Source organism: Panthera leo, chromosome D2 (genome assembly GCF_018350215.1).
Source record: "Panthera leo isolate Ple1 chromosome D2, P.leo_Ple1_pat1.1, whole genome shotgun sequence".
In the NCBI taxonomy this organism is placed as follows: domain Eukaryota; kingdom Metazoa; phylum Chordata; class Mammalia; order Carnivora; family Felidae; genus Panthera; species Panthera leo.
In genome coordinates this window covers 64,669,941-64,695,894 of record NC_056689.1, presented here as the reverse complement: position 1 = coordinate 64,695,894, position 25,954 = coordinate 64,669,941, and the positions used below count along the sequence as shown (strand labels likewise).

The window sequence follows — 25,954 nt, the reverse complement described above, 5'->3', positions numbered from 1 at the left end:
AGCCCTGGTGAGTAGGAAACTAGACTAGATGGTCTCTCAGGTCACTCCTAGCTTAACAATGTTGGGGGACCTTCCTTTGAGGGATCCAGCTGTCAGGGGGAATCAATGCCTTCATCACACTAGCACATGTTACTAATATCAGTGAAAAACACCCCAAACTAGGTGAATAACTGAGCATACTTTAATGCTACACAAACAACTCAGTGTGTATATACTTTCCTGGAAGAGCATAACAATCATCTAAACATCTACTGTCTATCTTCTTTCACGGTCCAGAATAAGCACATTAACTCCAGATTGTCTTCTTTAATAGAAGTATGAAAAGAAAACGGTAGGGGCCTCCCGCCCGGACGCGGGGCTCCCGCTATCATGGTTTCTCGTGGGGTCATTGGCATTTTCCTCTTCTCTGCTCTCCCCCTCTTGTGTCTAGAGCTCCGGCGTGGGATCCCAGATGTAGGAGTTAAAGATCTAATTTTGCTGTGTGGTCTAATTTTACTACTTGGTCTTCTTACTTTAATTATTTCTGTGACTACCTCATGGCTTAATTCATTTAAATCTTCCCAAGTGTATCTGAAAGAAGAAGAAGAGAAGAATGAAAAAAGGCAAAAACTTGTCAGGAAAAAAACCAACAAGAGGCACAGGGTGAAAAGGTCAGCAGATAAATAGAGAATGTTCTAAAACCTCACCAGGAGATGAAATTGAGAAAACTGGAAGAGCACTTTTATCAGATGACGGGTGAAACTTGGAAATTAAGCAATGGTCATAAACTTGGGGGTGATGAAGAATTGGTGCTTGAAAATGGGAGTCAGACATCTTTTGAAACATCAAACAGCAGAGAAGCAGCAAAGAGACGGAACTTGCCTAAGCCTCTAACCAAAATTTCACCATCTGCTGAACAGCCCACACAAAAGGAGGTTCTTGATCTACCTGAAGAACCTCCTGAAACAGCTGACGAAGTAGTTGCTGTTGCTCTCCGATGTCCAAGTGGGAGGGTCCTGAGAAGAAGGTTTTTTAAGTCTTGCAGTTCACAGGTCTTATTTCACTGGATGATGAAAATCGGGTACCACATATCTCTATACAGCCTTTCTACTTCCTTTCCCAGAAGGCCTCTGGAAGTAGAGGAAGGCTGGTCCCTGCAGGACATTGGAATAACTATGGATACTGTACTCAATGTGGAAGAAAAAGACCAGAGCAACTAATTAAGAAATGAGAATGACCTGTTTTACATAAAATCAGTTATGCCATGATCTTACAGGACAATAAAGGTTTCACATTAAAATCATGCCATACCTTGATTGAGCTCAAGGCAATAAACACTTTAATGTTGATATCCTCAGGAATGTATGGACACGAAGGACTAGAAAAGGATTGCTCTCTGCATATAATAGTTTTTGGAATGTGCCGTCATAATGTACCATCTGAAAACTAGATAAAAATGTGTACAGTAAGGCACTCCATGATTTGTATTTTTCCTAGCTGACATCATTTATCACTGTGTTGAAAAACAAAATCATATGACTTTGTTTCCTGCCTCTTCAGTCCACCTTGCCATACTGAACATTTCACAATTCAGTCAAACTCTTTAAAATCTATTAGGTAGAAATGTTTGTTCTGCTTTATTTTTAGAAATGAGACTTTAAAGACATTTCAAAGGTCTCTAATGCTTTACAGTTCTTTTTGATATCCAATAAAGGGTTAGTACCCAAAATATATAAAGAACTTATGGGGCGCCTGGGTGGCTCAGTCGGTTAAGCGGCCGACTTCAGCTCAGGTCACGATCTCGCGGTCCGTGAGTTCGAGCCCCGCGTCGGGCTCTGGGCTGATGGCTCAGAGCCTGGAGCCTGCTTCCCATTCTGTGTCTCCCTCTCTCTGCCCCTCCCCCGTTCATGCTCTGTCTCTCTCTGTCTCAAAAATAAATAAAACGTTAAAAAAAATAAAAAAAAATAAAAAAAAAGAACTTATAAACTCAACACCCAAAAAGCAAATTATCCAATTAGAAATGGGCAGAAGATATGAACAGACATTTCTCCAAAGAAGACATACAGACGGCCAACAGACACATGAAAAGATGCTCAACATTACTCATCATCAGGGAAAATGCAAATCGAAACTATAATGAGGTATCACCTCGCTCCTGTCAGAATGGCTAAAATCAGTAGTACAGGAAACAGGTTTTGGTGAGGATGTGAAGAGAGGGGAACCCTCTTGCACTGTTGGTGGGAATGCAAACTGGCGCAGCCACTGTGGAAAACAGTGTGGAGGTTCTTCATAACGTTAAAAATTGAACTCTTAGGATCCAGTAATCACACTACTAAGTAGGCGAAGAACACAAGAGTACTAATTCAAAGCAATACATGCCCCTGTATGTTTATAGCAGCATTATTGACAATAGCGAAGATACGGAAGCAGCCCAAATGTCCATCAGTTGATGAATGGATAAAGAAGATGTAGTATACATACACAATGGAATATTATTCAGCCATAAAAAGGAATGAAATCTTGCCATTTGCAACAACATGGATGGAGCTAGAGAGTATAATCCTAAGCAAAGTAAGAGAAAGATACCATATTATTTCACTCATGTAGAATTTAAGAAACAAATAAAGGGAAAAAGACAAACCAAGAAACAGACTCTTAACTATAGAGGACAAACTGACAGTTGCCAGAGGGGAGGTGAGTGGGAGGATGGGTGAAATAGGTGATAGGGATTAAGGAGTGCACTTGTGATGAACACTGGGTGATTAAAATAAAAACAAAAAGGTGAAAAAAAGGCTTAAAAAAATGAAGTTCTTTTTGATAGGTATGTTTTGTTTACTTAAAAAAAAAAAAAGAAAGAAAACGGTAAGCCAAAGAAGGAACAGGGAGCAACATGAGTTTGCTTTTAGATGGTAATGTTGGCAGATACCAATGACCTGGGTGTACAACATTGCTTCAGGGTAAAATAGTTTTTTGTTTCTTGTTTTTGTTTTGTTTTGTTTATTTTTTTCAGGGCACAGGACTATTTATCCAATCAACTTAGTCTACTCTTCACTTCCTCAGAAAACTGGATTTTTGTTGGAGAATCACTCCAGATTTTTTCATATACCCTAGGCAAAAAAAACCTCCTCTGCTCTTTCCTTACACAGTTGGACTCTGGAGTTCCCCAATGTGCATCCAAGTACTAAACCCAGAAACTTGCTAAAGAATATGGGGTGGCACCTGTCTCCAGTCCTCCTGCATTGGCAATGTTATTTACTTAAAGGAGATTGGTGTTGGAATACAATACACATGATTTGTTAGTAATCGGACATTAAGCAAATTACTTAACCTCTTTAAGGTTCATGTGTAAGATGGAGATGATATCACCTATCTATAGAGCTGTTGTGTCATAAGAAGGTGATACACGCAAATTGGCACAGTGGCTGGCAAATAGCAAGTTTTATTTTTATCTCCCTGTATTTTCTCTTATCTTGCCTTATCGCAGTAGTGTTATAAATGGGCAGCTATGGATAATATACCTTTTTTTAAGGAGAAAATAAAGGCATTACCTTTGACTTTTTAATATCTATTGATCTTGACTTCAGTCTTTAACCAAGTATTCAGTGGACTAAAGCAGTTCTGTCCCTCTCCACGGCTTTCTGGCTTTTGTGCTATCTCTCTATAGTATATTACAACCAGAAAGAGCGTTGGAGTTATTGTGCAGATGAAGAAGCAGACAACTGAAAAGATGAGGCGGCTTGCTCGAGGTCATTCAGCGAGGTAGTAACAAGGCTGAAATTACATTCTATTCTAGTCTACCTTTCACTTTCCTGTCCAAACTAATAAAAGAAAATAAAGGAATGTACACATTTCTCTGGTTAGTTTCCTGCTAATTTCTTAGGTAAAACCACAACAAGAATTTAAACAAAAATTTAAAAAATAAGGATAATAAATACAAAATGGAAACAGGTATGTTTTTCTGACTTTTTCTTAGCTCCAGATAATGTGCTTATATATCAAATCTAGAGTTTCACGAGCAGGGGACATACACGCTAATAACTGTGGGTGGATTTCAGAAATCAGTGTAAACTAGTTTATTGAGTCCAAATATCTCTAAAAACCAATAGTCATCCAGTACAAGATCCAACGAGAGAATAGAAGGGCCTTCCCAGACCCCCCACCAAGTTTTGGATCTGGGAGCACTCAGCAGGGAGTCAACAGTATGATCCAGAAGCAAGCTTAATTAAAGCACACAGCAGTGTACCAAGTTGGGCCACCTGCATCGCAGAGACCTGGAATTTGTTCAAAACAGACAGAATAAAAGAGAAAAAAGAAGAGAAAAAGAAAAATCCAAAGCTGTACTTAGCTCCAAGAGAGATATGTTCTGGTTGCTATCATGCCACATGAGAAGGTGCCTGCCTGCATGACGTAGTCAGGCCTGAACATGCGCATCCGTGCAGTTGGGAGTTCAGCTTTAGGACGAAAACACATAAAGAGAGTTGGCAGGATATGCCTGGTGAATGCTGGCACACAGTAGGTGGAATAATGCATGTGGCATACATGCAGAGAATGACTGTTTTCCAAGCAGAAGCATCTGTAGGCATCTCGTTTTTGCCAGGCACAGAGGGAGCAAAGAGAATGGCTCAAGGTGTTACATTTGAAGAAAATGGCCACCAGAAGCATCAAAACCTCAATGCCCCATGAACAAAACAGGCAATGCAAGCAGTATAGTCTTAAGTGAAAAGAGACCATGAGGGTAGGGGGGATGAAGGACGACACTTAGGAAGTGAGACTGGGCTCAGTTCACCTTGGCCCTGCAGATCCAGGCTGAGCTCTGTTCTCCCTTTCTGGTCATCCTTCATTGGGTCTGTGGCCCCCGACCTTGAACGCTCAATTTAGGTGTGGTATCAGTTTGCTGGGGTATCACTCTTTGCTAAACATTCAATTCTGATTTAGAAGTTTTCTAAATACCATGACCATAAGGCCTTACTTCTGAGATTGCCTCGTGATGTTTTCAATAATCGGTACCAATTTATGTGGAATTCTCTTTCCCAATCCATACTTAGCACACTGATAGTTTTTATGCTTCTTCTTACATAATTTCCAAACTTCTGTGTCATCCTAGCAAAGGCCATCTCACACTGTTTATTGGCTCTTTTTCCTAAAGATATCCCTGCCCTTTCTCCCCAGCAATAACTCTGGAATGGGTTTCTCCTCCCAACACAACTAGCATCACTCTCTTTTCTTCTTGTCACTGACACCTGCTAATGCTGGATTTAAATTTACCCATTTCCCTTTATTCATATCGTTGAACGGCTCAGCTTCTGAATGATTGAGGAATTGTTCCTTCCTGTAATAGGGAACTTCTTCGCTATTCTAAGTCAGTCCTTACCTCTACATGAATTTCAATATCACAGTTAACTATACACCATTAGTCCTCCACTAACTGCAGACTGTTCTGAGAGCCTCTTTTCTCATGATATAGGCAGTTGTTATCCTTAATTAGTATCATAACCATTTTTAGGTAAATATTTAACAACCAACCCTCCATGGAAGACAGCCTTGATTTCTAGTGTTTGCTGATTTTCATGGTGTAAATATTCCCACCATGTCAGACTTCAAGCTATAGATTTGACATGACTGAACACAGAATTGGGAAGAGAAGCTCACAATCAGCGCTTAACAAGCCAATATGAGCTGCCTCCAGCACACCACTAAGTATTATTTAACACGGCACTTTATGCTGTAACAAAATAAAGATGTCATCATTTTTCCGTAGATTTACAATTTGAATCAGAAAAAAATTTACACAAACACATAAACATGTATATACACATGTGCAAACCATCAAGTGGAAAATTTTCAGAATCCACAATGGAAAGATAACTATTAGTGAGGATATTTCAACTGTATGGTGAAGTAGGATCTGTGTTATCATGTTGTATTTAACACTAGGAATCTCTCACAAGATAAATTGCACATGCTTAGAGATTGCTTTGGTGACTTAAAAAGGCAGCAAACAAGTTTTCACATGGAAAATGCTTTGTGTGCTCAATTCAGTTATTTAGAACAGCTACCCAAGGTCTCTGAAGTTGAACAGTTACTCCAGTTACTGTCTGGTCATTCTCACTTAGGGTTGTAACATAGAAAGTTATTTATCCAACAAAAAGCTACATAATGTATACTGTGTACCTGGCACTGTACTAAGGACCTGTGTTACAATAGAGTGATATAGACAAGATCTTCCTGTCCTCAGGCAGTTTACTGTCCAGTGGGGGAAGAAAAGGAGAAAAGACACCTATGCATATTTACCTATACATCTGTGTGATTTTACCTGCTATAGAAGGTATGTGCAGGGCATTGTGAGAGCTCGTGACTGGTAAATTGACTTAGTATGGGAATAGGGGTACAGAGAAATTTTTCTCCAAAGGTGTGACAATTAACTAATAATATGAAAAGTGACTGGAATTTGATGAGGGAGAGGGGAAGGTGTTGGTACAGTAAAAGCCAAGGGAACTGTACCATGTTGAGACATCTGAGGCGTGGAGGGGTGTGACTCATTTTAAAAAGTTGTTCAGTATGGACAGGATGCAGGGAAGATGGCCACAGATGATACTAGAGAGATGAACAACGGCCAGATTGGGCTGGGTCTAATGGATGGTGTTCAGGATTTTAAATTTTATTTCAAGAACTAGGATAGTCATTGGGTTGGGAAGTAGAGGGGAGGTTAACAAGAGAGTGATATGATTAAGGTGTCCTGAGGGCCTGAAAACTATGGCATTATGTGTATGTAACATAGAACAGGTCTTGATTCCATTTAAAACATTTCTGCTTTGGGATGACATAAAGAAATACTTCTTTGAAGATATTTCCTATTTCTGTATATCATTTTTACAAAACAACCCTAAGAATGTCATCAGATCCTTTTATCTTTGTGGTACCAATCCGGAAGGACTACCCTGACAGTTGGGTGGGGGGAAATCCGGTGCTTTTTGTCCCTGGAGACTAGAGACTCCTTAACTACTACCTGTCAGCTTCTTGTTGCTCTTTGCAGGAATTGTGTACTTGGAGATCTGAGTTCCAAGACTGATGGACAAGACAATGTCTTCTGGGATGGAGAAGGGGAGTAGTGGTTGTCCTTGGGAAAAGCAACGGATGGGTTACAATATTACAATTTGGAAGAGAGTTAACCTCTTCACTAGGATTCCCCAACCCCACTAGCACACATGTTCACACTATTGTTGTGCAGCTGTTGTGAATGGTTAAATATCAGTTGAAAGTTAACAACCTGAGACTTCACCAAGTCCACAGAAACACCCAAAGTCAACACCTTGAGGCTCTTTTCACACAGAGTGAGAGGAATCTGATGGGTGGTTTGCTGTTGATTCCCAGCTGCCGCTTCCTCCTCAGATCCATTCTGAGGGGGCATGTTTTAATCGTGTCTCTCCTCAACTCCTCTTTTCTTTTTTGTGTTCTGGTACAGCTGGCCTCCTCCCTGCCCCTCCCACCCCATCCAAACAAAACAAAACAGACAAACAAACACCCCCTTGCTGCAGTCTCCCTACCACTTTCTTTCCTTCCTTTTCTATTTGTATTCTTATTGATTTTCTTTATGGAGGTAAAATTGAGTAGAGGAAAATTCCTCCAGAATTCAACACAAGAATATTGTATCAAGAACTCCCTAACAGTCCGCTCCATTTTATGGTGGAATTAGATCCCAGGAGGAATAGTAAGAGGGCAATCATCAGAGTTATTTAAAACTCAACTGGACAAAGTCATGGAATATGTGCTACCAGAATGTCACAGCTCATGCCAAATGGGAACGAAGGAAATGAACATAAAAGATTTATTTCCATCCTCAGCCCAATTTTTCTCTAGGGCGAATAATGTAGCTGCTGCTAAGATCAGCTGTATCCGTGGACAAAAAGATTCCCTGGCTCTCTGTTGTATATTCCTTAAACAAAAGGAGGAAAAAAAAAAGATGATTCTTTCTTTGTTTATCAAGACTCATAGAGTCACAGGTAAAAATTTTAGGACCCAAGTTCTAATTTAAGGCTTGTTCTATGTCTGATAGTAATTACGTGGAAATTATGTGGAAAAGATCTGTATGAAACATTTCCACAAATGTGCCTACTTATACATCACTTCCTGCAATTTCTAAGTGTCATTTTTAAATTACAAATGAGTAATACTTTCTTGTCACCAAAAAAGCACCTATTTTCTAACAGCAGGTTATTATAACAGTTTATCTGAGGTCTATTTATATATTTCTTCATCTTTTGTGGGGTTTTTAGTTTGTTTGTTTGTTTGCTTTTAAATATATACCAGCTGAGAAGTCTGGCTCCAGGCCAAAATCCTATGTGATGTTTCAGGCCTGACCCTGGGCATTTAGAAGGGTTTCCAGGCAGCCCTTATGATACACACTCCGTGCATTGAAGTTTTCTGAAGAAAGCTGTGGTCAAGGACTCAGACTTAGGCAGCTGCATCCAGAGGCACTTTGGCCAAGACCTCCTTATCAGAGGCCTTGGTTGATACACTTTTCTTCACTCTGACTTGGTTTTTCTCCACTCACACCTCTTCCTTCCTTTCTTCCTCTGGTCCCTGGGTCTATAAAAAGGAACGAGCCTTTTCTGCAAGGCTCCTCAGCAGTAAGATGATTCCCTCATCTGTGCTACACGTCATCTGACCCCAGCCTGGTGCAGTTCTGTGGGGGAAAATGTCACGTTGGGGAGCTGGCCCCTTTGCCTTTTGTCTCTTGCTTGTGCTGTTTCCTAAGGGAATAAAAGCTTGATTGCTAACTGTGAGTTTGACTCATTGTCTCCTCAGCTGGCAGCTGGACACTGGTATTGAATAATATCACAGAAAATTTTTCTGATACTAAATATATGACATATGTGAATGAAGACATTGAGGTACATCAATGTCCCTATGATGAAACTTAGATAAATATAATCCCTGTCCTTCCCCAGAATTTCAGTTAAAAGCCACAATGTTCTGATAAGCCAATAATGTCATGCCTATAGCTCTCACAGTTTATACAGCTCTGTGGTGGACAGAATAATGTTCCCCCTCCAACCATCCACATCCTAATCCCTGCACACCATGGATGTGCTGCATTACATGGCAAAAAGGACGGTGTAGATGTGATAAGATAAGGACCTTCAGATAGGGAGATTATTCTGGATTATCAGAGGGGCCCAATGTAGTCACTAGGGTTCTTAAAAATGGGAGAGGCAAAAGAGGAAGACAAACTGATGTACCAGAGAAAGACTAACCACACCACTTCTGGCTTTGAAGGTGGAAGAAGGGGACATGAACCAGGGAATGTTGGGGGCCTCTAGGAGCTGAAAGGGTGAGGAAATGGATTCTTCCCTAGAACCTTCAGAAAGGAATGCCACCTTGCTACCACCTTGACTTTAACCCGTTGAGATCTGTTGGAATTCTATCCTAGAGAATTGTAAGATAACAAATGTTCAATTTTTTTAAGTCACCCCAAGTCATTTTTTTACAGAGGCAGTGATAAACTGATACATAAATATTATAAATATTCTGTTCACTTGGTCCTCAAAAGTGTTTCATGAAGTAGCTATTATAATTGCTATTGACTCTATTTGAAGTTATTTCCTATTTCTAAACTTTAGAATGTTCATTTTACCTAAAGCTCAGATGGGGGAAATAATTTGCGTGGTGTTGCACAGCCAGTAAGGGGCAGAGCTGGAGCACAAACATAGACCTATATGAATCCAAGCCATGTCTCCTTTGTATTATATCCTCTGTCCCTCTCAAGAGTTTTAGTGACCTCAGCCTCTGGAAAAGCTCAGATGAGTTACATTGCTAAACACTGCCTATTTCTTATGCAATCCTCTATATATGTTGGGCCAAATAACCACACACATAAATGCAACGTTTCAATAAGGACCCAAGAAGCGGTTACTGCTTGGTTTCTTGCAATCAGGAAATCTCCCTTGGATTTTATATCACTAGGATGAAGAAATTATCCCTGTGCTTTATTTCTGTGATCACTTTGCAATACTCTGTTCCCTTACAAACTCCATCAACTTCTACTACCACCAGGTCACAACACTGAAAGATAGTTCCTTAGTGTGGGTAGCAATAGCTCGCTATTGGCTAGAGTTAACAGAAGGGCCAAGCAATGTTTATGACCCCACTGTTACAAACAAGGGTGTGCTGTCTCCTGCCGCTGATTGGTTCCTTTGGACATGGATAACCACCAAAAGCCTCAAAACCCTGGCCTAATGGATGACAAGTGTAAAAGTGGCAAAATGGTGGACATGGAATGAGTAGTCAGAATATTGTGAATGTTGCTCAGGAGGAAGTGTTCCTCAGTAAAGAAGTTAATCAGATCTCCACTCAGATGTCCTTCAAGGGTGGACTGCTCTACATTCAGTCTTCAGGTCTCCCTAACATAAGGGTTATGCCATTGTCACCTGTAGACAAAGGGTCCCTAATCTACTGTATATCTCTTTTTTTCCACGTAACGATAGTGTATTATCAGGCTCTGCTTTCTGATTGTTAGCAACGTTTCATCTCAGAAAATAATAATTTCTCTTGATTTTTGTCTTGTGGGTCCTTGCTCTCATGGTTCCCTCAGAAAAGACTTTGTAAGCAACAGCTGCCAACACAGACAGCCAACAGAGCCAGGGAAGAGTGAGTCAGCAAGCAACACTCCTTGGATTCTCTAGAAGTTGCCAAGAAATGGAGTATTTGGAATTGGTCCAGCTACTCAGGCCCATTGTAAATAGTGGTAGTGGTATAGTAATAAGCATAATAATAGCATTAAAATAATAATGGTATAATCTTTTATTGAGTGTTTCCTATGCTAGAAATAGTAAGAACATTAATTCATATTCTCATTTAATCATCCTATAAACCCCTACATGCATGTATTAACATTCACTTAATTTTTTCAGATAAAAAAAATGAGCTTAAAGAAATTAAGTGTATTTCTGAAGATCACATGCACACAGACCTCAGTCTGACTCATAACCAAACACTGTTTCTATTCGACTGGGCAGGGCGAGAATGTGTAACCGGCTTTCTTACTGGTGACTTCTTTGAGCCATCACTGTCTGATTCTGTCCCATCTTGTAATCTCTGCACAACTAGCAAGGACTAGGCTCCAGGAAAGTGGGTGAAGATCATGGTCAATGTGCAAAGGAGCCCATTACAAAAAGCCAGGCAGACTGCTAAGCTGAGTGATTGGTCCAAGAGGTTTAACCAGAGGAAAGAATCTGGATTCAAAACTAGTAGTATAGAAATTAGCCCAATGGGGTAGGAGCCAAGGCTAGGGCAGAAGGAAAGTGGTAGGGCCTAGATTAATTCCCCGAGCTGACCGGCACCAGGATATATCTAATTAAAATGAAAACATGTCTTTAAGGCTTAAGAAGATGGATGAAAATAAAATAAAACAGAATTTAAAAATAAAATAAGACTGGCCTGTCCTCCATATGGACAGTCTAGCTCTGGTGACTTGTGGAAACTTTTGGGTGGTACAGAGAGAGACTATTTAAAATTATTTTCATTGCTCTGAGGAAAAATAAAGCTTAAGTAGCACACTTAACTCATCCTTTCATGTTTGATAAGAGGCTTGGTAGATAGGTGATTGATAGGCAGACAGATAAATAAAAGAAAGAATTTAAACCTAATTTAAGGAAAAACCCTAAGTAAGTAAAAAAGGTGGTAAAGTTATGGCAAATTGCATAAGGCAGAAGTTATTAAGCTCTTATGAAGATAATGTTTAGAATTTTTTTTAATTCTTTATTAATCAATATAATTTAGTATTCCCAACCAAAAGAGACAAATGACTACACATTTTATTGAGCAATATTTTTTTGTGATGCTGTTATAAGCTCACCAATGTGCTTGTTTCTTTAGTGTTTGACAAAACAAGGGGAAGATAAAATACCTCCTGTCTGTCCTCAAGAAACATATAGTCTATTGCGAGGAGATGTAAAAACCCATAGGGAAATTGGCAAAAACAAATTGAGTGTGAATCTGAGAGGAACTGATGATATATTAGAGGAGGAAATAGTGCCTTTAGAGGCACAGGTGTCCAGAGAGGTTTCAGGGAATGGAGGAGGCATGGTCTGGTCTGGTCCTTGAAGGATATGTTGTATTTTCCTGGGTATGGAGGAGAGAAACAATACAGGAGACTGACTGGTGTTATTCCAGGAGGAATAAGTATGTATCATTTTTATAGAAATGTACAAGTGAGGTGTGTAGGAAATAGGCTTTACAGAGGGAACCTGATATTGGGATCCAGTAATCTAATCAAAATTAGTGTGTTCAAGTAATTCAACCAACAAAAATACCTGGGATTACCTATTTCCTATTGGGAGGTCCTCTGCACTGGTAGTGACAGGAATTTTCCATCTCACAAACTTTTCTCTTTATGAATAATAGGGCTCAAACACTCACCTCTAAGTATGAAGTCTATAGTGATGGAAGCAAAAATATTCACGTGTAAACCCACTAAGAAGTGACATAGCACATGTTATGTGTCAGGAACTATACTAGCAGACTCCAGAGATACTGAAATGTGCAAAACAGAATCCCTCTCAGAAGAAAACCCACAATCGAGGGAGAGAAACAGACAAATAAACATTTGATCATAACATATTATGAAAATGGTATGGGAAGAGTTAAGGACACAGGTTCAGATGTCATCTAAAAGAATTAACCAATTCATTCTGGTGGAGAAGAACTGACAGTTAAGGATGGTTAAATAAGTACTAACCTGAAAGACCAGTAGTCATTTACAAAGCTGATGAGGTAGGAAAAGGTGTCAAAGAAAAAGGGAATACCATATGTAAAACCAGGAAATTAAGATAGAGCAGTGTTCAGAGAATACTAAATATCTCAGTAAAGTAGAGGCTGCATTGAAGTAGCAGTTAAAAAAATGAAGTTACCACAAGAGGCAGAGATTACAGTTATGGACATGTGGATTGCATTAATCTTCCCCTGGAAAAGAATTATAAATACATACACAGACAAATATGTGTATATACACACATATATGGTTATGGTTAGATGTTTGTCTGAAAGGGCAACCAACTCAAATATTACCTAAGGGGCTTCAACACTTGGAGATAAGGATAATACATAATGTGAGGGACACATTATTCTTGAGTTTTCTCTGGGGACATTTTCCGGTTGGCAGGGCAGAGAATAGTCCCAAGTTAAGTGTCAATTTTAGTGGCCTGACAAGTCTGCAGAGTCAGAAACCAAGCTCCCCACAACCAAACAGCATAAATACAAGGGGAAAAGTTTTGGGGCAGAGAGAACCACAAAGAAACAATTCTCAAAATCTGTAAAGATATATTCTAAAGTCATTGAATAACTCCAAAAGTCTTTTTTTAATGTTTATTTATTTTGAGAGAGAGAGAGAGAGCATGCGCTTATACAAGGGGGGGAGGGAGAAAGGGAGGAGCAAATGGAGGAAAAGAGAATCCCAAGCAGGCTCCTTGTTGCAAGCATGGAGCCTGATGTTAAGCTTCATTGGGGACTCGATGTGGGGCTCGATCCCACAAATTGTGAGACCATAACCTGAGCTGAACCAAGAGTCAGAAGCTTAACTGACAGAGCTACCTAAAGTCTTAGGGGAAATTCCATGAAACCCAGTACATAACATTAGGTAGTAACTGAAAGACCAGAATAGAGGTTTCTGATGTCACTCAGAGTGGGGGATGGAAGTTGGAGTTCGAACACCTGGGGATTTCTGCTTGGCTTTAGGAATAAGGACAATTACCTAGGATTAAACACAAAAACGAAATAGATCAATAAAGCCTAAAACCATTCTTTTTTTTTTTTTAAGTTTATTTATTTATTTTGAGAGAAAGAGAAAATGAGCTGGGGAGGAGCATAGAGAAAGAGAGGGAGACAGAGGATCCAAAGAGGGCTTCATGCTGATAGCAGAGAGCCTGATGCAGGGCTCAAACCCACAAACCATGAGATCATGACTTGAGCTGAAGTCAGACACTTAACCGACTGAGCCACACAGGTCCCCCCTAAAACCATTCTTGAAAGAATAAAGCTTATTTGTTGCAACACTACCTGTCTGACAAGAAAATGCAAACATCTTTGCAGAAAGAAAACATTATCAAGATTCCTTTTTTTTTTTGAAATTTATAAAGCATCCAATTATTAAATTGATACACTGCAAAAATGAAGACTGATTAGCATCAAATCAATAATAAAATGGGATGAATAGAGAAAAAGACCAAAAGAAATTTGACTTTTCAGAAAATAATTTCTAATTATAACTAATACATTCAAGAAAATAGGAGAGAAATCTTGAGAAAAGACTTAAAATGTGAAAATGCAGAAACCAAAAATTATAGAAATGAAAAATTCAATAACTAAAATTCAGTATTGGGTATAATATCATATAAGAAACAGCAGAAAGCCTGTAGAAAATATCCAAATTGAAGGAGGAGACCAAATGTGTTACAGAATTGAAAAAGAAAATTGTAAAAAACACATGATATATGTTAAAAAGATATGCAAAGCATGGAGTTTGTCTCAGGTGAAAAAAATGTGAAGAAATACTAGCCTTTTTTTTTAACCTGACATAATTCAAGAAACTACAAGAATTGTAAGAGGAAAAAATATTTTAGAAAGCTCCATCTAGACAAATGATACACAAACAATTAAAAGCCAAAGTCAATAAGTTAAGAGCATCCAGAGGGGAGGGAAAATGATGAGCTGCCCAAGAAAACAATAATAAACCAATGAGCTGTTTTAATTATGTGAATGATTAAAAACAGAAGTAAAACATCCATTAAATGACGTATCTGAAGTACTGAAAGGGGAGAAGAATGTGTCATCTTAGAATTCTACCCCAAGGAGGATAAGTCCCACAATTGAAAGCAATTTATAGACATCTTCAGATTAACGGATCTGGAAGAATCTGTTGCCCATACATTTGCCTATAAAATATGCTAAAAGCTAAAAAATAATTATCCCAGATATAAATATGGAACTACAAAAAAGAACAAAAGTCATAGGAAAGGAAAATATGAGGATGTCACAGGTTAGGTTTTTCAGGAAGTACACAGAAAGTTCGCTGGGGAGCCCTCTCAGAATCAACACCTTGGGGAAGTCAGGATGCAGAAGTGAGCAGAGGAATTTGGCTGCCATTCAAGGCCAACAAAGGCCTCAGCTGATCCTTCAGGCCCTAGTACTCTTTTCTTTCATTTTCTGCATGAGGCCTTCTCCAGGAAGTGCGGGGTGATTCTTGGAAAAGATGGCTCTCTTCAACCAAGGGCAAATGCTATAAAGGGAAACCAAGTTGTGCGTTTTGGTTATTAACACTACCAGCAGCTGACTGAGTGTTTCAGTCCTAAAGAAGTTAAATCTGGACAGTGTACCACCATGTCTATGACAGATCACCTCTTTGGCACTTGGATCTATTTATATCCTATAAGTTCCAGGAGGAATCTCCTCAGGATTCTGGTAGGCTTTTTCCACCCTGGATGAGTTGTATGAGGGGAATATTTGTGGTATTAATTAGAGCCCTAACTACTGCAGCTGGTTTCACGGCCCAAAATGATACTTAACGTCTTTTTCATCTACCTTGGATTACATCTTCTTCCCATACTAGCGTATTTGCTGGTAGAGGTGGGGAGACAGACCCTTAGTCCTAGTTGAATTACCAGGACTTTCTCTGGATGAAGTTGTCCATTTGATAACAAAGCCAAAAGATTCCCATGCGGATCATTCAGATGCCAAATTCATGTTTCCCTGCCACATTAAAAAAATATTTTAGATACAGTGTGCACATGTGAGCAGGGAAGAGGGGCAGAGGGAGGGAGGGAGAGAAAGAGAGAGACAGAGAGAGAGAGAGACAGAGAGAATCTCAAACAGACTCTACACTGAGTGGAATCAAGAGTCCTATGCTCAATCTACTGAGACAAGCAGGCACCCCTGCCTGTCCCATTTTATAACATCAGTCTTAGCTCTTTCTAGTGATCAGAGCCCATGAGATGTGCCATGATAACTCCTTTCTTTGCCTGATGGCTTGAGAAGCTAAAAACATTTGGGTGGCAGTTACTGTGCACAAGTTAGCAGCATTTTTGCTGTCTGCAAGTCAAGGCCTCTAAACTTATCGAGTCCAGAATTGTTTTTTCTCAGCAGATGGTAGGCTGTGTGGAGCTGAGATCATGGCAGGAACTTGAGGATTCATGGCTGTCCAAAATCATCCTCTATCTGCCACATGACAACAGAAGTACCTGGAAGGAGATCACCAAGGAAGGCGATCAGGAAGGAGATCACCAAGCTTTCTCATTCTTCTTGTTTTACCATGAGTGTTAAAGAGAATTATAGAACTACAGGCAGGAAGCTGTGGTACTTTACAGTACTTGTAAGAATGCCAGAATAAATTACCTTCTCTGACCTAAAGGGACTTATGGATGTGACACGTTTGCCACAACAGTCAGCTCCCCCCTTCCAGGCTTCATTTCTCCCTAGTGTTGCCAGGTTCCAGCTTGACTCCCATGACATGATCTGCTATTTACTGATGTGCATCGTGACTGAAATGAAAAGGAAATCAATAAGTTGTCCATCCCACATCCGATGCTAATGGTATTTGCCTTCTGGTTCACCCACTTCCTCCATACAGCAGGCTTCTCTGCCTTGCTGTCAATGTCTCTTATATCCTCACTGTTCTTGGTGTGTGGTAAGGAAAGTCAGAAATTTCACCAGGATTGCTTGTCTTCTGATTCACTATGCATTGTCATCCCCACCCCTAGATTTTGTATCTACAATATTACTGGAAACAGTTGGAATAACAGCAAGAGAGCAGAATTTGTAATTTGGTAACCGAAGGCTATAGTCTTCAACAACACTTTGGGCAAAGCATTTTATTCTTCAGAACATCAAGTCCCTCATCTCTAAAAAGTAGGAGTCTGATAGAAATATCAATTTCCGTTTCAACTAAAAGTGTTTTGTGATTCTATATTCAAAGATATTTTGGGGATTTGAGTTTGCCAAAGGAAATAAGATCTCACATAATCTTAAAACTTTCTAAGGATGAGATAGACCTGATTCATTGCTACTGTTTTTGCCACATGGCATCTATTTGGCCAGACATGAGTTAATTATTCATGAATGGAATTGGGTTTATTTAGCCAGCTAATTTCATGAACATGGTATAATGAAAAAGTAATCTAATGAGGGTGTCATAGAACAAATATGGGGAGTCATATAGCACCTGGGTTGGCCCTAGTTAAAACTTCAGCTTCTTTGTCTCTGAATTAGGTACATTACCTACCTCCCAAGGTTTCCAGAAGATTATGTCAGTTAATATCTATAAATCACATAGCACAGTGTCTAAGCATATTAATATACATTGCTGCTTTCCTTAGGTTTTGAACATAGCTATGATTTCAGAGTCAGTAATCATGTAAATAGCAAGTAACATCCATGTTGACAAAGCTTAGAAAAAATGTTCCTCTTCCTCCTTTGGTTAATGAGCCTCAGAAACAGGGTGATGAAAATACTGAGTTCTAAACCTCCAGCGCCCCTGCCCATGTGGCACCATACAAGCAAAGTGAAAACTGAGAAAATGGAATCCAAGATTTGTTAATGTCTATGGAAATATTTAGCCACAGGAAACATTAATAGCACTGCGGAAGCCCTACCTTGTACTCCCTTGTTGTCACAACACCCTTCTAGGAAGGTAGACCTTCAATTCTAAGAGAATAGTGTAATACTAATTTTTAACCTTTTTATAAAATACAAAAGTTCTTAAATTTCATAAAGTCCATTTAATCAATTTTTTCTTTCATAGTTCTTCCTTATTAGGTCCCGTCTCAGAAAATTGTTATTTCCCGACAGCCATAAAGATTTGCTTCACACTATGATTATTTCACATTGTGTGGTTTTAGTTATATGATGCATTTTGAGGAAATTTTTGCACATAGTGTGAGGTAAGGATCAAAGTTGTTTGTTTTTGTTTTTATTTTTCAAATAGCCAATTGTTCTAGCTTCATTTCATGAAAAGTTTATTTTTTCACACATTGAATTACTTTAACATCTGACATCTTTACTGAAAATCAATTGAATAAACAAACAATCAGACAAACTACCTCTGGTCTCACTGTTCTGTTAAATTCATCTATATGGCCTTTTGTAGCAACGTGGATGGAACTGGAGAGTGTGATGCTAAGTGAAATAAGCCATACAGAGAAAGACAGATACCATATGGTTTCACTCTTATGTGGATCCTGAGAAACGTAACAGAAACCCATGGGGGAGGGGAAGGGAAGAAAAAAAAAAAAAAAGAGGTTAGAGTGGGAGAGAGCCAAAGCATAAGAGACTGTTAAAAACTGAGAACAAACTGAGGGTTGATGGGGGGTGGGAGGGAGGGCAGGGTGGGTGATGGGTATTGAGGAGGGCACCTTTTGGGATGAGCACTGGGTGTTGTATGGAAACCAATTTGACAGTAAATTTCATATATTAAAAAATAAAAAAATTAAAAATTAAAAAAAAAAAAAGAAGAGCAGATTTTTGGAGGTCTTTACACCCCTGAAAAAAATAAATAAATAAATAAATTCATCTATATGTCAATTTTAATGTAAATATAGCATTGTCTTAACTGCTGAAGTTCAAGTAGTGTGATTTCTCCAATGTTTTCCCTTTCAGGATTATTTTGTATATTTTAAATCTTTCGTACTTTCATAAAAAAAATAGTATCAGATAATATCTGTTTGTTTTTTTTTTTTTTAACGCTGCTCAAAATTGTGTCAGGACTTCTGTTGAATCTACAGACAAATTGTGACATAACTGATATTTTAACAATACTAAGTCTTCCAATCTACGACTATGGCTTGTATTTCCATTTATTTAGATCTTTTTAAATTTACCAGAGCAATATTTTGTAGGGTCATTCTGTAGTTCAAACACATATTTTGCTATACTTATATCTTAAGTATTTAACGTTTTGATGTTATTTTCAATGCTGTTATTTTTAAATTTTATATTCAAGTATTTATTACTAATATATTTAATAAAATTCATTAGTAATTATAAAACTTGTATCAGGTGACTACAATTGTATGTCTTAGTCTAGTAGGGTTTTGCAGGGGAGGGGTGTAGATTTTTTTAAAAAATGTTTATTTTTGAGGGGGGGAGGGCAGAGAGCAAAAAAGACAGGATCCAAAGCAGTCTCCACACTGCGTGTGGGGCTCAAACCCTCGAACTCTGAGATCAAGACCTGACCAAAGTCAGATGCTCAACAGACTGAGCCACCCAAGTGCTCTGGGATTTTTTGTTTATTTGTTTGTAAATTCCTTGGCCAGTAATCTATGAATTAAGAAAGATTTAACTATTCTTCTGTAATCCATATGCTTTTATTCTTCTGAATCATTCATGACTAGGATCTCCAATAAAAACTGAATACAAGTGATGAGAGTATATAACCTTGTATTAGTCCCAGGATTAAGCAGATCATATTCATTCTTTGATCTTTAAGCATGATTTTAGCTGTGGGTTTTTGATAAATACGTTTTATCATTTTTAGAAAGTTCTTTTCTATTCTTTGTGTAGTGAATGTGTGTTGACTTGTGTCAAATGCAATTTCAGCATATGTTGATATAATCCTATAATTTGTCTCCTTCATTTTGTTAACATGGTCAATAGAATTGATTGTTGTTCAATTGTTAAATCAATCTGCTTCTTTGTATAATTCCTATTCAGATGTTACACATTATCAATGATATCATGGGATTTGATCTTCTGATATTATCTTAAAGATTTTTTTCTCTAAATAAATGAGAAAAAAATGGTTGGTAATATTTATTTTTTGAAACGCCTTTATCTCGTTTTGCTATCAGGAGGACCTTAGTCTCACAAAATATGTTGGGGAAGATTTCTTTCTACTCCATGTTCTGAAAGAGTTAGTATAGATTTCGAAATGTTTCTCCCTTATATGTTTGATGGAATTCACCTGGGAAGCGACCTACCCTGAAAGTTTGTTTTTTGAATGTTAATGTATTCTTGATTCAATGCATTTACTATCTATTGTACTTACTTTCTGGATTTTGTCTTCTTCTAGTCATTTCTCTTTTGATACATTTAAGTTATTACATTTATCGGTTACCTTTCTTCATAATATTTACTTACTTTCCCATTTCAATAACAGCTTTAATCAGGTGTATTTAATGTACCATACAGTTCATCCCTATATAATGTACAAGTCAATGTGGGTTTTGGGGGGGTTGTTTATTTGTTTTTACTGTATCTGCAGAGCTCATCACCAAGAATATCACTAGTGTCTTTTATCATCACTAACGTCTTTTATTTATACTTCTTGCCTAATTTTTCTGTCTAGAATTTCCAGTACAAAGTTGAAAAGAAGTGGAGAGCACAGTCATTATTTTCCTGTACCTGATATTGAGGGAGAACCCAGTCTTTCACTATTAAGTATGATCTTAGATGGGAATTTTTTAGAGATATAATTTTTCAACTTGTGGTAGATCCCTTCTGTGCCTGGTTGTTGAATTATTTATCATAAGGCCTGTTGAATTTTGTTAAATTATTTTTCTATGTCCTTTAAGATGATTATTCAGTTTTTGTTCCTTATTCTCTTGATATGATTTCAGATGTTAAGGAAGCCTTGAATTCCTGGGAAAATTCCAATTAGGTCATAATGTATAATCATTTTTATGTGTTGCTTAGTAGGGTTTATGAGTATTTTGTTGAGGACTTTTCATTTATGTTTATTAACAATATTGGACTATGATTTTCTTTGCTTTTGACATCTTTGTCTAGTTTTGGTGTCAAGGAATACTAGCCTTATAAAAAGATTTTGGAAATGCCTCATCTTATTTTTTGGAAGAGTGTGTGAAGAATTAGGATTGATTCTTTAAATCTCTGAAAAAATTCACCAGTGAAGTCAGCTGGACCTGTAATTTTTTTGGTAGGTAGTGTTCAGATAACTAATAAAATCTCTTTAAATTTGTGGGTATTAGGGAATGAATTGTCTTCCAACCAAAATACATATGTGGAAGCCCTAACCAAAATATGACTATATTTTCATAAAACATGACTGACTTTTCAGAAGTTATTAGCATAGTTTGCTGTTTGTTATGTATATAAAGTACATTGTTAGTTTTGTATTATAGGAGCAAATTGTATTCATTGTAGAATTTTTGGGAGAAAACACACTGGAAAGAAAGATACAGAAAGGCATCCTCATAACCCAAAGATGATCACTGCTATTCTGATAACAGTAATTTTAGAATTACTTTTATTACATATAGTCCTATGTATAGTTGTGATCATGCTCTCTATATAATTTTCTATCCTGCCTTTTATAATAATCATTTATAGTAAATATGTTCCTATATTATAAACTCATGTTAGTTACTGTATCATGTTCCCAAATGGTCGTGTTATGATTTAATTAAGTAATTAATGTTAGATGAGTTCAAACTGATGGAGTCCTAATCCAATAGGATCAGTATCCTTTTAAGAAGAGGAAAAGACATCAGACTGACTCTCACTCTCTATCCACACATGGAGAAAAGATCATGTGAGGGCACAGTGAGAAGACTGCTGTTGGCAAGCATGAAAGAACGCTCTCACCGGAAACCAAATGCAGAGACTTGTCCTGGGATTTCTAGCTTTTAGAACTATGATAAAATAAATTTTGTTTTCTAAAACCTCAGTCTGTGGTATTTTGTTACGGCAGTTAGTATAGAGATTAGTACAGTAGTTCTATTGAGATTTTCTATTTCTTCTTCAGTTTTGGTAGTTTTTGTCTTATAGGAATGTCTCCGTTTGATCAAATTATCTCTGGGTGGCTCAGTTGCTTAAGTGTCTGACTCTTGATTTTAGCTCAGGTTATGATCTCATGGTTTGTGAGTTCAAACCCCACACCAGGTTCCACTCTGATGGTGCAGAGTCTGCTTGGGATTCTCTCTTTCTCCCTCTCTCTCTGCTCCTCCCCTGCTTGTTCTCTCTCTCTCTTGAAAATAAACTTAATTTTTTAAAATTATCTAATTTGTTGATATATAGTTTTTCACTGTATTCTTTTATTTGTATCTCTTAATTTGTATAAGTCAGTAGAAACATTTCCTATTTCATTCCTGATTTTAGTAATAGAAATCTCATTTTCTTTTTTTGTCAGTCTGTACAAAGGTCTGTAAATTTATTCAAACAGTTCAAAGAACCAATTGCTTAACATTTTTTTTCTTTTTCATAAATTTCTAGTTGATTTCATGATTTCATGATTTTCGTGAATTTCTAGTTTACTATTTTCTGATTTCTGTTTGCTTTATTTTTCTTTCTTAAGTGTATACATGTAGGTTATTAATTTCAGTTATTTCTGCTTTTTTAATGAGAGTGTTTATAGCTACAATTTTCTATTTAAGTATTGCTTTTACTGCATTCCCTAAGTTTTGGTATGTTGTATATTATAGTTAGGTTGGCTCAGTATTTTCTAATTTCCTTATAATTTTACTTCTGTCTCATTCATTATTTAATATGGTGTTTAATATCCACAAATTTTGAAACTTCTTTGTTAATTGTTTCTAATTTCATTCCATTCTGTTTAAATCCTGAGCTGTCAAGCACTAGCCCAATGTGGGGCCCAATCTCAAGAACCATGAGATCATGACCTGAGCAAAATCAAGAGTCAAATGCTTAACCAGCTGAGCCACTCAGGTGACCCTAGGATGTCTTCTTTAGAGAAATGTTTACTCAAGTCTTAGGCCACTTTTAATTATGTTATTAATTTTTTATTGTTTTTCAATTGAGTTGTAGGAGTTATTTATATTTTTTAGAAATTAACCTTTTATCAGGTACATTGTTTGAAAATATCTTTGCCCATTCTATAGATGTTCTTTTCACTTTATTGGTTGTTTCCTTTCCTGAGCAGAAGCTTTTTAGTTTGGTGCAAAACTATTTGTCTATTCCTGCTTTCGTTCCTTGTAGTTTGGGTGAAATCATGAAATATTCATGAAATCATTGGCAAGACCAATGTCATGAAGCTTCCTCCTACATTTTCTTCCAGGATTTTTATAGTCTAACTATTATGTGTGAGTCTTTAGTGAATGTTGAATTAATTTTTATTTATGATGTAAGATAAGTGTCCAATTTCATTTTTTTGGAGGTAGAAACCCAGTTTTCCTAACACCATTTATTTGAGGTTCTCTTATCCCCATTATGTATTCTTGACATTTTTGTGAACGATAAGTTGACCACATTATGTGAGGTTATTTTTGGGCTCTCTACTCTGTTCTATTAGTTTGTATGTCTGTCTTTATGCTAGTACCATACTGTTTTAATTATTGCAGGTTTGCAATATATTTTGAAATCAGGATGTGTAATACCTCCACCTTTGTTTTTTTTCAAAATTGTTTTGACTTTTAGGGGTATTTTTTGTTATATATGAATTTTAGGATTATTTTTCTACTCTTATAAAAATATCATTGGGATTATGATAGGGATTGTAATGAATCAGTAGTTTTGAGTAGTATAGACATTTTAATGATATGATGTCTTCTAATACATGAACATAGGGTTTCTTTCCTTTTTTGTATCTTATTTACTTTTGTTCATCAATGTTTTGAGCTTTCAGTATACAAGTATTTCACTTCCTGATTTAGGAAGTTAGTTAGATTTACACCTAAGTATTTGATCATTTTGATTAAGTTGGGTGGTTTTCCTAATTTCCTTTTCAGATGTTTCATTATCAGTGTAAAGAAACACAAGTGGTTTTGATATTTTGATTCTATATCCTGAAACTTTACTGTATTGATCTATTAGTTCTAACATTTTTTTTAGTGGAACCTGTAGGGTTTTTCTATATAAGATCAAACCATCTACAGACAAGGACATTTTTACTTCTTCTATTCAGATTTGAATGTCTTTTACTTTTCTTTCTTGGCTAATCGTTCTAGCTAAGAGTTACAGTGTTATGTTGTAGAGAAGTGACAAGAGTGAACGTTCTTATTCTAGATCTTAGTGGAAAAACTTTGTTTTTCACTCTGAGAATCATGCCAGTTGTGGTCTTTTCTTATTCAGGCTTTATTGTGTTAAAGTCATTTCCCACTATTCCTGGTTTGTTGTGTTTATGATTAAAGGATGATTAAAGAAAAATGCTTTTTCTGCATTTACTGAAATAATCTTTTTTTTTTGTATCCTTATTTTTTTAATGTGGTGTATCACATGGATTGGTTTTTTTCATTTGTTGATCCTCCTTGCATCCCAGGGATAAATCCCAAATGGTCATGGTGTGTGATCTTTTAATATGCTGTTGAATTTGGTTTTCTAATATTTTGTTGAGGATTTTGCATCTATATTCAGCTGGGATGTGCGCCCATCATTTCCTTTTCTTGTAGTGTCTTTGGCTTTGGACTTGGGGTAATGCTTGCCTCATAAAACGAGTTTTGTAGTGTTCCCCTGCTTTTAAATTTTTTGGAAGACTGTCAGAAGGATTGCCTTTAATCTACTTTAATTGTACAGTAGAATTTGCCAGTGAAGCCAGTGAAACCATCTGGTACTGGGCTTTACTTTGTTGGGAGGTTTTGATTATTGTTTCAATCTCCTTACCAGTTATATGTCTGCATGTTTCTAGGAATTTATTCAACTCTTTTAGTTATCCAGTTAATTGGTGTATAATTAATTGTTCATATTCTCTTATGATCAATATTTCTGTGGTACATTGTAGTGTCGTCTCTTCCCACTTTTTTTCTTTAATTTGGATTCTCTCACTTTTTTATAGTTTTTTTTCTAATAGTCAATTTCATCTTCAAAAAACTTATTTTCATTGAGTTTTTTTCTAATTTTCTATTCTCTATTTATTTCTGATATAATCCTTACTATTTCATTCCGCTAATACTGGGCTTAGTTTGTTCTTCTTTTTCTTATTCCTTGAGGTTTAAAATTATGAGTATTTTTAGATCTTTCTTTTAAGCATTTATCATTCAAACTTCTCTCTTAGTACTGTTTTTGCTTTATTCCATATATGTTAAGATGTGTATGTGTTCATTTTAATTTGTTTTAAGATATTCTCTAATTTCTGAGGTGCCTGGGTGGCTCAGTTTGTTAGGCAGCCGACTTCAGCTCAGGTCATGATCTCACAGCTCGAAGACTCATGGGTTTAAGCCCTGCGTTGGGCTCTGTGCTGACAGCTCAAAGCCTGGAGCCTGCTTCCAATTCTGTGTCTCCCTCTCTCTCTGCCCCTCCCCTGCTCACACTCTCTGTCTCTCTCTCTCTGTCAAAAATAAATAAACATTAAAAAAAATTAAGATTTTTCTAATTTCCTTTTTAATTTTCCTTTGATCTATCAGTTGTTCAAAAGTGTGTTAATGTACACATATTTGTGTATTTCCCAGTTTTACTTCTGCTGTTGGTATCTAGATTCTTTCCACTGTGTCCAGAAAAAACACTAGGTATGATTTCAATCTTTTCATATTTGTTAATACTTGTTCTATGACATAACATATGGTCTACCATGGAGAATGATCTGTGTGCACTTAAGAGTGGTTTATTCTACTGTGTTTGGGTTGCATATTCTGTATATGTTTGTAAAGTCTATTTCTCTATAGTGTTATTGAAGTCTTCTGTGTCTTTATTGATTTTCTGTCTTGTTATTTAATTAGTTATTAAAAGTGATGTAATTAAGTCTCTGACTATTAGTGTTATTTTGGACTATTTCTCTCTTCAGTTCTGTCAACATTTGATTTGTATATTTAAGAACCCTGATATTGGGTGTGTATATAGTTACAATTGTTATATCCTCCTGGTAGATTGACCCCACTATCATTATGTGATGCCCTTTTTTTTTCTTATAACAGTATTTGACTTAATATTTATTTTGTCTGGTATAAATATAGCCATCTTGACCTCTTTTGGTTACTACTTATAGGAAATGTTTTCTCCATCTCTTTATTTTCAGCATATATGTGTCATTAAATCTAAAGGGAGTCATTTGTTGTCAGCATATAGTCAGATCTTGTTTTATTATCCA

General features: G+C 37.0%; 1 protein-coding gene across 1 annotated transcript; it reads left to right on the top strand.

Annotated features, from left to right (window-relative positions):
• The first annotated feature begins 369 nt into the window (after positions 1-369).
• LOC122202289 (UBX domain-containing protein 8-like) lies at positions 370-1,252 on the top strand. Its single transcript, XM_042908612.1, is given in 2 exon segments — positions 370-624; positions 627-1,252. Coding segments are annotated over 2 exon segments (828 nt in total). The 3' UTR covers positions 1,200-1,252.
• The last annotated feature ends 24,702 nt before the right edge of the window (positions 1,253-25,954 follow it).